Below are 15,256 nucleotides of genomic sequence, written 5' to 3'. Positions count from 1 at the left end.
AGATGAGAAGTCCACACTGTGACCTTTTCCTAAGAGCAAGATAATGCAGCCTGCTTTCAGTCAACAGGTGCCTCAACACTTTCCATTAAACTCTGAAATTGTGCCTTTACTTGAAGGACTTGCAGTGGTACACCCTTTACAGAAGAGATGCAGTGGATTTACTGGCACCTCCGGAGGGTCCCTCACCCAGTGTGTGGGGGCAGCAGAGCCCCGTGACACTGCACTGCGAGAAGTGAGGACGAGCCTGAATTTGTTCTGCTGAGGCAGGAAGAAATTACTTAAACTCTGCATCTGGCAAAGGCAGCAGGGCAGTTCTGCATTTTGCTGTAAACCCTTCTTTATTGCAGTGAGTGGACACTTGGCTCCATCTCCCACGTCCCTGTGCATTGAAGAATTCTGTCCCCTTGGGACACTGCAGACCAGGATCTGCTCTGCCAGCAGACAGAATCCACCCTCAGTGGTACAAGCCAAGCATGGTAACACCTAAAAGGGTTAGCGAGGGTAGGGATGAAGATCGTGCTTTAGGGAGATCGGTGCTGGACATTACAATCCTGAGTGCAATTTTGTCACTAAGATCCACCAGAAGAAAGATTGTTCATTTGAAAATGTTTTTTGTATTTGTCTTGTTAGTAGTGCTCATATTTTCATTCAAGCTCTGGGTAACTTTTTTACAAGAAGAGTTCCAAAACAGTAAGGAAAACAATAGCCCAGACAGGCAGTTGATATTAATTTATCTGAATAGAACAGAATAGAATAGAATACAATGCAGTGCAGTGCAATGCAATAGTTTAGTTGGAAGGAACTTTCAAAGATCATCTAGTCCAACTGCCTGGCCACTTCAGGGCTGACCAGAAGAGAAAGCACGTTAATGAGAGCCCTGGGGGATCAACCTCCTCGCTAGGAAGCCTGTGCCAGTGTCTGACCACCCTCACGGTAAAGGAATGTTTCCTAATGCCCAGCCTGGACCTCCCCTGGCACAGCTCTGTGCCGTTCCCATGTTCTACCATTGGTGACCAGGGAGCAGAGACTCCTATTTTCTCTGCAGTTGCCTTCCTCAGGGAGTTGCAGAGAGCAACGAGGCCACCTCTGAGCCGCCTTCTTTTCAGACAGGACAACCCGAGTGTCCCCAGCCTCTCCTCACAGGACATGCCTCCCAGCCCTTTTACCAGCTTTGATGCCTTAAGCACCAGTCAGAAAGCACCAGGTCTGCTGCACTGTGCAGCTGAGCTTTGATGCTGCCTATGAGCTGAACAGAACCACTGGACCGCAGGGAAGGAAAGGTGGCAGTGGGGGTGCTGTGCTCTGGGAGCAGTGATTGCTGGTCCTGAAGCATCAATGGAGAATACAGCCAGCATCAGGTGCAGCCTCCCAACCACAAGACCCCATAGGCACTGTGAGTAGGGTTAGCTGATGCATACACTTTATTATTAATGCGGACTGGTAGTTGCTAGTTTGGTTTAAGTCATGGAGTGAGGATGTATTCAGATTAAAGAATAGTAAAACTGAAATGTGTGACACTGGCAGAGTAGCTATTTTGCTTCTGTGCAACTCAAAGACTATAAATCCTTCTGCATGTAGCAGGTATGGAAAAAGCAGTGTAGAGTATAAGGAGTTTCCACTGCTCAGAGTCAGTGTTGCACACACAGATTCGTAAAGAATCGAAAATCACACAGCATTATTTGTAACTATCCCTCTCAGCACTCCAGTCGGAGGATGGGGACAAACAACCTTGTGGTCTTTCCTCGTGGTGACTGCATAGTTTTGGTCACCCTCCACTGGCTTCTGAAGGTGCTGAGGTCTGCCAAGACGTTGTCTGCACATACGGAACATTTTTCCATCTCATTAATAGCTCTCTGGAGAATATTCTGACATTAACGTATTTAAGCTCTGGATTTGGCTTTGGAATTGGCGACTCAGATTCTTCCAAGTTTTTTGTATTTCAAAGCATCCTTCACGTGTCCCCGGTCAGACTCTGGAGTTGGCCAACACTCCAGTAGCTGCTTCCATTAAACGTGCAGTCATGAAGTGCAGTTCAGTAACAGGGAGAGTCTGAAGGTCATGAAATAAATTAGCAAACATAGAGCACAGCATGTGCCATGTTAGGAGCATAGAAAAAATCAGGATTTTTTGCTAAAAGGCCATGAAGCCCTACATGTTGAATTCCTTGATGTTCTCCGTATGTTTCAAAGTGCATACCAAAATGGTCCCAAAGGCCACTCAGTTTCTACGCAACAGAGAATAACATCTGCCTGGATCAAACCCACATTGTGCACAGTGAACTTTCGGACCTTAACTTAAAGCTCTCGCTTCACTCAGCAAATGTTCCACTTTGCCTGGGTTTGCCTGGCGTAAATATTTTTGCGCTTTTCTATAGCAGCTCCTAAGTGGGTGGCAGCGGTGGCCTTGGCTGCAGCTCCGAGCAGCTCTCTGCTGGCAGGGTGCAGCTGCTCTGAGCAGTTCTGGTGCCATCGAGGCATCACGTGGAGGTGCTTCCTTTCCGTGACCGGCCTTTCATTGAAGACAGGTCCAGGTAGATTTTTATAAATGAGACCTGTTGGTGTATCCCGTGCTGCACAAAACATTCAAGCAGCGATAAGCGAGTGCTTCCAAATCTCTGATATTTACTATCAGCAGGATGAAAGCAAGTGAAATACGTGAGACTTTCCTGGAGAAGAAGCGAAGTTCCCGTGGCTCCGATTTCGGTGGTTGATGCACTGCTCCTCTGTGGGCAATAGCCATGTTCCCTACACCGCTGTAGCCCAGGTGACCTAGAAAACCAACGACTCCACTTTAAGGAAGACGTAAAAAGTTAGCCTGTACCTATATGCCCGAGACTAACTTGTTCAAGCTTGTTATATGAAAAATAAAGCTTCCTCCTTTTCCTTTATTTTCAGTCTGCGGAAGACTGCAGTCCCAGTCGGTTGCTAATGAGCAAGTCTCTTCAGACTGCCCCGAGCAGGTCACTTCTCTGCCTTGCACATCTCCTTTGGTCACGATTTGGCTTCATTGTATTTTAACTTCTATTTCATTCAGCAGCATGCAGGTTCAGACATATTCAAATATGTATTATATGCTCGCAGAAGGGGTTTGTGATGAAAGCTGCACAGGCACTGGCTGCAAAATGGAGCATAAAATTTTCTGTCCATGCCATAGCCCAGTTCTTTTACCCATACATGCACTGGCATGGATCCGATTTGCCATAAAGGAGAAAGTGAATACAGGTAAGTTTTTATTGCCTTTCCGATCAAGAAAGTTGCACCTACACAAATACAGTTTGTCCCTGCATGTAAGGTTATTAAAAGTAAAGAAACACCGAGAAAGACCTTCCAGCTCTGATACCCTAAATTGCAGTTTAGTTAGCAAGAGGACCGAAGTGGCCTAATTTAGATTTTAAAAGATGTTTTTATCATCAGTCATTTGTATCAAAAAAAAAAAAAAATTAAAACAGAAGGCAGTGTAATTAGCAAGTTTTTAATAGGCATTTGTGCTGTGTTTTGATTTTACTCCATCAAAAATGACCTCTCCTATTTCCTGGGTTATCCTGTCTTTAAAAACTTCAGCTGTATTGCATAATTAAAGATAGCTTAATTATTGGATCCTGTAGCTTCCAGACCTCTTGTACTATCTCTCCTTAAATTGTTCCCATTTGTTTCTCTTGCAAATACCAAGCCATAGTTTTGGATCATGGACAGCTGTTTCTGGCATCTGAACCACGCATCCATCAATTTTGTAGTCCGTGAAAACACACTGCGTCTTTGGACTCCAAGTTCCTAATTAATAACAACTCAGGGACATTTAGTTCCTTAAAAAAAGAAAAGAGATTTTTGTTGGTTTGTTTGTTGTTTTGATGATTTTCTGTGTACCAAATAAAGCCAATTACACAAAGATTAAACACAAAATAAATAAATGAAGGGCAGGAGAAATACAGAATGGTAATTTAAGGTAAAATAAATAAAATGAATGGCAGGAGGCATACAGAATGGTAATTTAAGGTAATGTAAAGAAGGCCAATCACATGCCCAGATCATTACTGTTAGCTACTGGGCTCAGCATGTCCCTGGCCCCAGCAGGCAAAGCACACGGCGCTGGCCTCTTGGTCCCCCTTGCTGTGGCAGTGGCTGGTGTCCGTGTTTGCAGGGGAGCAGAGCACTGGTACAGACTCAGCACAGAAACAGATGTGGGTTTTTGACAGTTCCAGTGATCACATGTGAAAATATTAGAAAAGAAGAGAGATGTCATCAATAGCAATATTACATGATGTGCAGTGGAAAATCAAGTGATGATAAGTGTGGCAGAGCATGCATTGCAGCTGGCCTTGTTATTTTTGCCTGAATTACAGGTATTTGTCACCGTGAGTCATTTCAGGGCCGTAACTACCCTTTGAAATGAAGCTGACACAGTTGCCACCTATCTGATAAGGTTTGTGTTGAAAATGAGATAGCTTTGATTACATTGCTGGGCAAACGTGTTAAAGAAGAGTAACCACTGGATGTCTGCAGCAGATGAGGCAGACACTGCGTGGAAATGTTCCTCTGCAGCGTGCAGATGGGTAGCAGTATTTGCCCATCAACCAAGTATTTCCCATTGCTCTTTTATATATGTGACTGCTAAAGAAAACTCCTTTTTTATCAAGAAAAATCAATTGTCAACGTATTATAAATTGTAAAGAAATGACTTTAAGGACTGCAAGAGCTTTTTTATCGGAGTATGCAGTAGATTAATACATATTGCATTCGGTTGTCGTTAATTAAAGAGATGCTTGTCTGACTTTTGAGTCAATAAAGAAATTTATGGCTGAAATCAATAGGCCAGTACAATGGACTACAGATGGTTTATTTTTATAAACATAACTGTGCATATAGGCAATCAATATTTAATCATCCCATAGGATTAATTTCTCAGGAAATCTATATGTTCAAGTCTTTTAGAGAATATAGTGTTGGCTGGTTTCTCAATAGGAAACAAGGAATAAATACCCTTTTATTGACGGCAGAGAGGAGATGGTTTCAGCCTGTTGCAATAAAATGTTGCCACACTTTTACACCCTTTCTCTGATGTCAGGGAAATTCATTTTACTTTTCTGTTAGCTTTAGGGAGCAAAGATTTCTAAATATTCTAAGGTAACCAAGATAAATGAAGAGTCTCTGTGAAGCCTTCTGTGCTCTGGATGGACTGAATGTAGGTGTGCTCTGCTAAATTAATTACAGGTTAGACACATGAAAATGCTAATAATGCTCTTGGAGCTAAAGTGTTTTTTCCTCAGTTCTTTTACAGGCATTTAAAAACCATTGGAAAACTGTTCTTTCAGTTTGGTCAAAGCAAATTTCCAAATGCATATTACATCCTTATCGTTGTAAGGATATATAATTTCTCTCCTTCAAAAATTCCTTTCAATGAACCCCAATTCTTCCTAAATTTAGAGCTCCAGACACAAATTGACATCCAGGAAGGAGTTTTACAGGGATGTTTAGTTCTGTATTCTTTCTTTGAAGAGTGAATCTTCATTTTTTAATATAAAAGGGCACAGCCTGGACATTGGAGAGAGGCTGTACGCCCCACTCCAGTGTCTTTGCTCCATCAGTGGTGTTCGGTAGATGGTTCCAATGTGGTGGGCGATGCCCACGTGGCTCCTGCCCACTCAGGGGAGCTGGAGGAGATGCCCAGACCTCTGAGGCAGAGAGGCATTGCTGCAGGAGCAGGGGCAGAGGCCAAGTTGTTCTTGCTGCTGGATGGCCCAACGCTGAGCGAGCAGGAGCTTGGGTGCTGCTCCAGGGGTCTGGCTTTGCAGAACTGCCCCGGCTTCATGCAGGGAGCTTGAACTGCCATGAAGGGATCTGCATCCTATATTTTAGAGGGTCTGGACTGTTTCAGCATTGATGCTTCCATATCACACAGAGCTTCAGAACTGTTGTGCCAACCCAGGGCACCACTGCTGTGAATTGGGAGGGCTCCCCTCGAGGATGGCAAGGTGGGCGACCAGCCTGGTGTCCAGGGCTGCCCAGCAGCTCCATGCAGCTCCCAGCCTGGTGCAGGGGCTGGCACTGGTGTCCCTGGCCCTGGGAGGGATGTCCCCAGGCAGCTCCTTCACCCTCAGCCCCTGCTGTCCTTGTTCTGCTCAGGGTTGAGCTGAACATCACGGGAGCTGTGTGGGTACGGGTTTTCTTTATTCATTTCTTCAGCAGCTGAGCTGAAAAATCAGGCAAGGGGATGTTTTCTGTCAAACCTAGTGACAATTTTTGAGATGTTTGTGGAGTTTTTTTTTTTATGGTTTCCATGGTAAAAACAAGAATTAGAACAGAGACAGTGCTGATTGCAAGGCGAAAAGATGTGTGTTGCTTCCTATGGAGAAATACCAATATCCAGTACGGCTTAGGATGCATGGTACTGAAATGAAAAATCAAACTGTTTGCCTTTCAGAATGAATAAAGTAATAGAGTTGCTTTATTTGCTTTTGTGGGTAGTTGTAGAAAAAGGGTGATAATCCAAAGCAGCAACTGACTTTGATAGAAATTAATGACTAGCTTTAGTAATAGGAAACTTTTAAAATGTATTATTAATTATTAAAAATATTTGCTGAAGTATGTGTTTCAGTATCCCCATATCCAAAGGCTATGTGTAATAGGGAGAATTTTTTACAGTAGACCTCTGTAAGGAGTCAGGAATACCTCAAAGCAACAGCTAGCTGACTTCAAACAACTGCCAGAGAGTCCGTGTTAGCTCACACAACCAGTGGCACAGCATTGTTAGCACAGCATTCACACGTAATTGGCAGCCAACCTGTTGGCATGAAGCATGAAGCACAAAACGCTGATGATGTCTGTTCCAAGAAATGATTTTTTTTTTTCGTTCTGTTGTTTTTGTCGTTGTTGTTATTTGTTCTTTTATTTTTAATGTTGAAAACTAGGTAATGTTCTGCAGAGTTTTATGTTCCTTTGATTCTTTAATTTTTGTGAAGGGACGGGTACAATCATGAAATGATGTTTAGTGGTATGCAGCTCACAGCTGACAGTAAATTGTTAAAAAAAAAGTCTGCAGAGTTTAGAAAATTTAAATAACATGTCTAAAAAATATTGAAACATAAACCATTGCACATTTAAAATATAAAATCATTCTATTTGACTCACGAGGTAACTTAGTGAATTTACAGACGTTCACAAACAGCTGGGATGTGCTCCAGCCAAGGCTTTCATTTTCTCCACCTCGAGCAGCAGCTTTTGTCCGAGAGCACTTCCCAGTTCAACTGCACAAGACGTGGTGAGCATCCATCCATGCGGGCAAGTGAGAAGGTTCATATGGGCAAATTCCCAATGCACTGCTTTAAAAATACTTTCTAAACCTTATCATAAGTATCCTTACTGTCTTCTTGGCAGCACACCCTTCGCCCTGCTCTCAAGGACAGCAGTCTCCTCGAGACAAGGCTTATCGATTGCTGGGAGGCTCCCTGGCAGCCTGGGGAGCCGCACGGTGCATTATGCATCGGTCCCACTGCGGGAAAGGTCCGGATGCCCTTTCCCTTCATTTCTGCAATGTTTCATACAGTCTGTGCTGGGAGCATGTAGCGTGGGTCACAACTCAGTGGCTGCTGTGCCTCGCGTGGCCGAGGAGCAGAGCGGTGTCCTGGCACCTTCACGTGCCTTTCCGTTCTCCGTATGTAAATTTGGCACCGCTCTCCTGGAGCACTCAGGTTTCGGTGGTTCCTGGAGGGTTTTTGTGGTCTGGGAAGGTGGGTGTGGGGGGTGTAAAACAAGGGCTGCTCATTGGCAGAGGACAGCAGGAAGGTATCTGAGTGACGTGAGCCTCCATGCCTGCCAGTGCTGGCTTTGTGGGCTGTGGGGTGTCAGAGTGACGCACTGTGCAAAGCCCAGCTGGTACCCATGGCATGTCCTCATTCACAGGTAGCCAACGAAGAAACAAGGAGGAAAAAACTGAATTTCTGTTAAACTGCACGCACCATGGGGTTCATTTTTTGTTGTCAGTCCTTACGTACGAAGAGCTATCAAAGATCTGGTATCAAATCTGAATGTTTCATGAGCTCCACTGGGATGATCTTATATAGATATAATATAAACACACATATCTGCAGTATCTTTATTATCTTTAATCCCTCCTTGTAGTGTAGTGGCCCTGGGAAACCACTGGCAGAGGAAGGCTCCACCGTTCCAGGCTATGTACAAAGTTGTGGTGGACGTTTTATCAATATCGTGTCTTACCAAGGGGGGTCTTTTAAGCTTTCAACAGGGAAGAGGCGATGCTAACTGGGGAGACAGAGGGGTGGTGCTGCTTGGGCAGCTTGCAGCCCCCAGCTACCCTGTCTCCCCCTGCCCCACGTGCTCATCCAAAAGCTTTCTGGTCTGGGTGCCAGATGTCAAAGGCAGACTGCCGCCCTGCGCACATGCAGAGTTTGTATTATAAACATATAAACTTTTCCTCACAGTAACTTGTTTTACATTTTTAACCTCATCTGAGATTTTTTTCCCTAGCATTTCTCATATGCATGGCTTAACCCCTGCGGGGCCAGCCATGAGGAGCCACCTGAGCCTCTAGCACGGCATACGGCATGTGCAAGAGCAGAAATAATGTCACAGATGTGCTCAGCACTGGTTTAACCCATCCCTGCAAAGGCTCAAATCGCAATAAAATGCACATTGACTTCAGTGGCACCAAAACGAGGACAAAGTTCCACATTCCCACTTTCTCAAGGATTGCTCTTGCTTTTTGCTTCACAGTCTGGGTTTTATTTAATGGGCATATAATTGTACGTGTGTGACATGGTTTAATGATCCAAGAATTGACATCTCTTTCCCGCTGCTATAAATTGAAAGCTTGAAGTCTCTTAATATTGCTGCAAATATCATTTATTTGGAGGAAATGTGGTAGATTTAGTACTAGATTTCAGTGATTTCAATGTGCATTTTTGTTGCATCTGCAAATTAAAGTTTTGGAATTAAAAAAAATCTGTTTTTAATAAACATGAAGCTCTGCATTGATGAACATGGGATAACTAAGAATTTCGGGCACTCACAGATACAGTGTGCTTAGTGAACTTCTCATTTTAGCCGAACTGCACCTGTACAGTTGTCTTGGGATGTGTGGTAAATATTTAATGATTTTTCCTTTGTTTTCCGGAGTAGTGTCTGTAATAAGCCTGAGTACTGCAAGTGATATTGAAATGTCAAGTCACTCTGCTGCCCAAAATGTGCGTAATTTCTACTTGTCTATGAACCAGTCAACACAATTGCAGAGACAATGTGGCACTCGTCTTGTGATGCCTTCTTAATTAGGTATTTTTTTCATTTCTTGGTAAAGGCATATGAATAAAAGAAACTATAGATTTTGATGGCTGAAAGCACTGCAGTCTATAAAGCACAGAAATCTATGCTTTGGGTTTTTTTGTTTTCGTTTTTGCTTGTTTGTTTGTTTAATAACACAGCCTCTGGTTTGCTCGATTGACTTTCATTGTTCTTGAAATCCATCCATCTTTGAGACCACAAGGATTGCTGATAATTGTGCACTAGCCTATTTCTTTCTCACTCACCGAGTGGTAAGTGCTTGGAAATCAAACTGCATTTCAGTCCTCCGGCGTGCTTTCATTAGCTCCAAACTACGCCCCAAATGTCAGCCATGGAGCCTCGCTGCCTGCAAGGGGAGGCAATGGGCGCCGGTGGAGCGGGGCCAGCAGCACATGGGCAGCTCTGGGCTGCGGGGCCCCCACCTCTGGTGCTGCCGCAGAAAGCACCTCTGGCACCATGCTCAGCCAGTTTTATTTTAAAATCGTGGAGGAAACGAGGCTGCCAGGCGTGGGGAGCCAATTTACTTCTCAGGCTTGAAGGGACAACAGGACTCGTGGGGAGCTAGTAAGGTCAGCCTCTGGAAGGTGATGAAATGAGCTGAAATGAACAGCTTTTTAAAATATTTTTAATTATTTTTAAATATTTTAATTTATTTATTTACAGGGAAAAAAAAGCTTATTAAACATTTTAGGAAATGGGTTTGAAACTTAGGGGCAGATTTGCAAAATACTTTAGGCTCCAAAAGATGGAAGAAGTCAGCGAGTGTTTGAAAAATGTCTCAGCATCTGCCTGATGGTGGGAGTGCTAATGCACCGCCACAAACTGGGCTCTCGGTCCTTTGCTGCAGTCTCTGAGAAATGTCGGAAATCCCTGGGAACTGAATTAATGCTGTGCTTCCCTGCTGCGTGCTGCACGGTGCCAGCAGGCGTCGCGCTGCCCAAGGCTGGCGTGGGACCTGCGTGCCAGGGGAGGAGCTGATGCTGTGACAGTGGGAACGGCAGCAGGGTGGCCTCACTGATGGTTTGGCGGTCTGTGGTCTCCTCTCTCTCTTACAGAAGTGCCCAGTAGCGGGTTATTTCCAGGTTAGGTCCAGATTCTTGCCGTAACTAATCCCGCTTGGTTGTTTGAAGGTTTGAGAAACACCTGGGGCAGCACAGGTCTGCGGCTGCTCCCCTGCACTCCGACGGTGAAAACAGCATTTATCCCAACAGCTCTGACATTTCCATCCTTCTTTTGATTTTAGGCTGGACAACAGCGTTGGTGGGAGCAGGAAATTACAGTGAATGGAAACATTCAAAAGGGAGAATTAATTACCTACAACCTCACTGAGCTGATCAAGCCAGAGGCATATGAAGTCCGACTAACACCCATCACCAGATTTGGGGAGGGGGACTCAACCATTCGGGTCATCAAGTATAGTGGTAAGAAGATCTTTGTGTAAGAGGAAATGTGTTGTGGTGCCCTCCGTGGTGCCTTTAGTCTGCTGCTACAGCTGCATTGTGTTGCATAGTGTGTATGAATTGCCAGTCCAGCGATGAATTACCAAAATCATATCAGTTTCTATAATATAAAAGAAAAATATAACAAATTAATGTTATCTTCATGAAATTGGTCTTATTGAAGAGTTTATTCTTGCTCTGAACACTTGGTAGGGCAATGAGTTTTGAAAAAAAAATCTACAAAACAAGTACTATTCTGAAGATGTCAAATTGGTGTTTTGATATTATCTAAATACTTTTTTTGTCAGAATCAGTATGTTTTGAGAAATGTCTATTTGAAAGTGAATGATTAAAAAGCAAAAAGACTATTCCTAGTCCAATGCAAGCAAAAAGGGTGTCTCTATATTTTCCTCCAGAAGTTTTTCATGAGAAGATTTATCCACTTCAACAGGAAAGACATAGTACTCCTTCCGTCCTTAGGAAATTGGCCACAAGTCACTCCAGGGGAGGTTAGGTTGGATATTAGGAAAAAAATCTTCACTGAAAGGGCTGTGAGGCATTGGAACAGGCTGCCCAGGGAAGTGGTTGAGTCACCATCCCTGGAGGTATTTAAAAAAACATGTAGCTGTGGTGCTCAGGGATGTGGTGTAGTGGTACTCTTGGCAGTGTTAGGTTAACAGTTGGACTTGATTTTAGCAGTGTTTTCTAACCTAACATGATTCTGTGATTCCATTCAGTCTCACAGAATTATGAGGAACTAATTCCTTGAGCTCTAAAAATAACTAAAAATACCTTTCTGAGAGCAATTATTTAAGGATAACTGAATTACTTTTTTGTTTCTCACTCGTAAAATTACAATAGATGGACAAGACATGCCTTAGAGAGAAGGTAGTTCTGTTGAAGACATCATTGTGCAGTGATGCAAGTATCAAGGGAACAAATTACATTAAACAACCTCAAATACAAATTCTAAATAACACAGTTGCACATTTCACTTAATGCCAGATCTGCTAACGATGATGATTGATGAATCTTAAGTTTACCTGTTGTAGTGAAGTGTTTGCTAAGAATGTTTCCCAAAGCTCATCTTGGCAAATGCTCAATTAAAACAACTTGTTTACTAAATCTGTCTGCTGCAACTCCTATTGGACCTTTGCTCATCATTTGGACTATTTGCTCAAGTAAATATCCATGTTCAACTTTAGTGGAGGGAAGCTGGTCTCCCTGGGCTTCCTACATACACGAGGGAAAGACCCAGGGTCTTCTGGATGGTGTTCAGGAGCAGAAGCGTCATGCAGACATTTGGGATTTCAGCAATCCCATCTCTGTGCTGGACAGTGATAGGTAGGCTTGCATCACTGCCCTCTCCTGTGTACCTTGAAATTTCTCCTGTGACTTAAATACTGATCAGTAACCCCATCCATTAGACCAGCTCCTGCTAGGAATAAAAAATAATAACAATAATAACAAAATAATAACATTTAGTGCACTCAGTCACTTCTGCTCCTTTTTGGTGGCAGTTGTACACTGGTAGATCTCAGGAGGTTGACTGAGGTCTTGGCCATATCTCACAACCACACTGAATTTGAGCTGTTAATGAAACATTATGTCGTTTGCATTTCTAGCCCCAGGCTGGCAGGAAGAACATTCCCGTGCAACATAAAAGGCATATTTTGTCTACCGTAGATTTTTTTCTGCTAGAATCTGCCATTAGCACAGATGTGAATAGCATCCCGTCTAAAACATGCTGATGGGTGCCAAAGCAAAATCCAGCTGCCCAGAGAGAGGAAGCCATCACGTTGTGCCCACTTCTGGAGGCAGTGCTCAGTGCTATTGCTCTGGTGTCGACAAAGTCACAGTGGAAGAAATCATGCGCCAGATGCTAATCAATAGGACAAACCTAAAGTGACTTCCCTTTGAAGAGGGGTTCCAGAATCACTGAGACTTTGTGTGCTTCAAATATACATTTTATCTCAGCATTCGTCCAATGACTATAGTTTCAGCAAGCTATTGCCAAGCTAATTTTAAGGATGTTGTAGTTCCAGCTATAAAACAACGATATCGCATACATTATTATTGTGCAATCCAATAGTTATAATCTGAAATGCTGGAATCTTAGAAAAGCAGTTAATGGGCTAGCAGCATGCACAGCAGCAGGCCAGCATTGATGTAAGAAATATTATAAACATTACCCAGAAAATAAAGACATCATGTGAATGTTCGTTAAAAGGAGAAGATAATTTTTTACAGTTTCTCCATTACTGTTTCCTTTTCTTTTTTTTTTAAATTGAGACCTTAAGCAGGGAGAAAAACAGTAGAATCTTCCTATCTTCATATTTTCAATGTAGTTTTAAGCTTGTGTGTGCGCAGTTTTGATCAATACCCCAGAAGCACACTGGACCTTCAGCTATATCACCCCATGTTTTCTCCCCCACTGCTTTTAGGAATATAATATATTTTTTTGAACATGTAACAGTTTCTCATCTCACAGTATCACTGACTTGCTGAGATTGGAGGCACCAGTGATATCATCCCATCCAAACCCCCTGCTCAGAGCAGGTAACCCAGGACCACATCCAACTCCGTCTTAAATATCTCCAAGGACAGACACTCCACAATATCTCTGGGCAACCTGTGCCAGTGTCTGACCACCTTTAGTGTATATAAGCTTTTTGCTTGTTTTTAAGATGTAGGCTTGTATTGTATTGCTGGTAAGGATCCCCATTGGCAAACATGCTTCTCCTTAATTTTTAAACTTTAAGTAAGCTAATAGGATTTTCACCCCATTTTAAAGTAACGCAGCCAGTGTGAAAAGCAGATCAGACACATGATAATTAGAGTTGCTAAAAATGGTATCAGTGTCTTTTGCCTTCGCTGAATGCATTCCCTTTTACACTTGAGCTTCAGTTTTTTGCACTTACAGGATGGATAGGCCATGCACTGCCTAAGAGTTATTTTGACAGCTGAAGTTGTGTTTTGTAGTATGACATCATGGGTAGGTGCTGCCCAGAAATGATTTCTCAGACTACTAGTCTTAAATGTGTAAGAATCAACTTGAATTTCTAGTGTCTTGGTTGTGTTTGCTGCCTTACCAGAGAGGAGATTTCTCCAGATTTCATCCAGAGATGATCATCCTTAAGACATGCCCGTATCTTTCCAGTGACTTTAGAGACATTCTTAGATGAGGTGTCTAACTTTCAGATAGCTCAAGTTAAGTCACATTAGTCCTGCCTGTGAAGTCGTTTTTACCTCCTGTGTAAGTCATGCAGAGCACATCACATTTTAAATTAAAACCTGCAACTGGAGATTGACAAGGAAAATGCTAATATATAAAAATAAGAGCTTCCAGCATGCTAGCCTGCTGGTAGCCATCTGAATGTCTGAAATAAAGAGACTATCAAAGTACTATGAAAGTAGGAAAAATGTCAGTAATGAGCTCTTTGCAGTATACTTTGCCATCCCAAGCTAGAGCTGTAAATACAAAAGAAAAACTCCCTGGTGTCCAAGTCCATTAATCAAAAACTTATACGTGGTGGAAGTGTTTCATAGGGAAGTTCCTTGCCTGCCATGAATTATTCTCTCCTCCAACACACAGGAAGGACGGGCGAGAAAAGAACAATCATCACAGTTGGAGCGACATTGATAATTACAGCCAAACATCACTTGACAAATTCTTTAGTAGATGCATATGTTACTCTGCTAGTGAACACAGTCTGCCAAGTAAATACAAACAGGGCAGTTTAAGTAGCACTAATAAGTGTTTTGAAGGCTGTACAGAACAGATAAGTCTTGTAGTAACAGTTTAAATATAATCTCCATCACTTTACATAAATCTGTGTCAGCCTATTCGATACAAACAGGCAATAAAGTCCTCCAGCTACTCCAATCAAACCTCAGCACTCGCTGTTTCAGATATGCACTTGTGGTTTAATATTTTTAAATTTAACTAGTAGTAAACAAGCACATTCATCTCATTTCTATGAAAAAAAGCCAAAAATACAGCATTGCTACTATTGGTATGTGGAATCAGCCCCTCATGACAGTGGCAGATAGATGGTGGTTGCCAATCACTTTGTCTTCCAGCCTATTTTCATATGTATTTAGAAACTTATTTTGTCATTATTGTCATTGCTATTTTAGTCATTATTGTTGTTGCTATTCTTATATTTCTCAAACCCGAGGGAAAAAAAAAAAAAGACAACAAATATGACATAAATGGAAGGATTTATAAGTTAATACAGATATAAATATGGGACTGTTTTATAGGTAGTATGTTAGGTTAGTTGCTGTAATGGGAGGAAGAAAGACTTGTCCACATAGTGTCAATGTTTATAGCGAAGATTGTTTTCCACTATGCTGGCCAAGTGCTTAGGGGTATGGACCCCTGATCTTGATTAAAGCTTTTAGGTTCTGGTTGTAATTACCATAAGTAGACAGTGTCCAGTGGTAGAAAACAGCAGCTGAGCATCCAGCATGCTTCTACTTAACTCTAGCTTTATGCTTTTCATAATATAGTTGGCAGCTATT

At 42.6% G+C, this 15,256-nt stretch overlaps 1 protein-coding gene and 1 long non-coding RNA gene across 5 annotated transcripts in view; one reads left to right on the top strand and one right to left on the bottom strand.

The window, feature by feature from the left end:
* LOC121071271 overlaps positions 1 to 15,256 on the bottom strand; it is a 478,323-nt gene that overhangs the window by 34,161 nt on the left and 428,906 nt on the right. The gene's annotated exons all lie outside the window — the stretch shown is intronic.
* The window catches only part of MDGA2 (MAM domain containing glycosylphosphatidylinositol anchor 2), a 339,526-nt gene that overhangs the window by 299,953 nt on the left and 24,317 nt on the right, over positions 1 to 15,256 (top strand). For all 4 annotated transcript variants that reach the window (XM_040559492.1, XM_040559491.1, XM_040559493.1 and 1 more), the window contains one exon: positions 10,534 to 10,711. In XM_040559492.1, the coding sequence (XP_040415426.1) occupies positions 10,534 to 10,711 (178 nt within the window). The remainder of the gene's footprint in view (positions 1 to 10,533; positions 10,712 to 15,256) is intronic.

This window comes from Cygnus olor, chromosome 5, assembly GCF_009769625.2.
Source record: "Cygnus olor isolate bCygOlo1 chromosome 5, bCygOlo1.pri.v2, whole genome shotgun sequence".
In the NCBI taxonomy this organism is placed as follows: Eukaryota; Metazoa; Chordata; class Aves; order Anseriformes; family Anatidae; genus Cygnus; species Cygnus olor.
The sequence above is the reverse complement of the archived record's forward strand: the minus strand, read 5'-3'. Positions and strand labels throughout refer to the sequence as shown.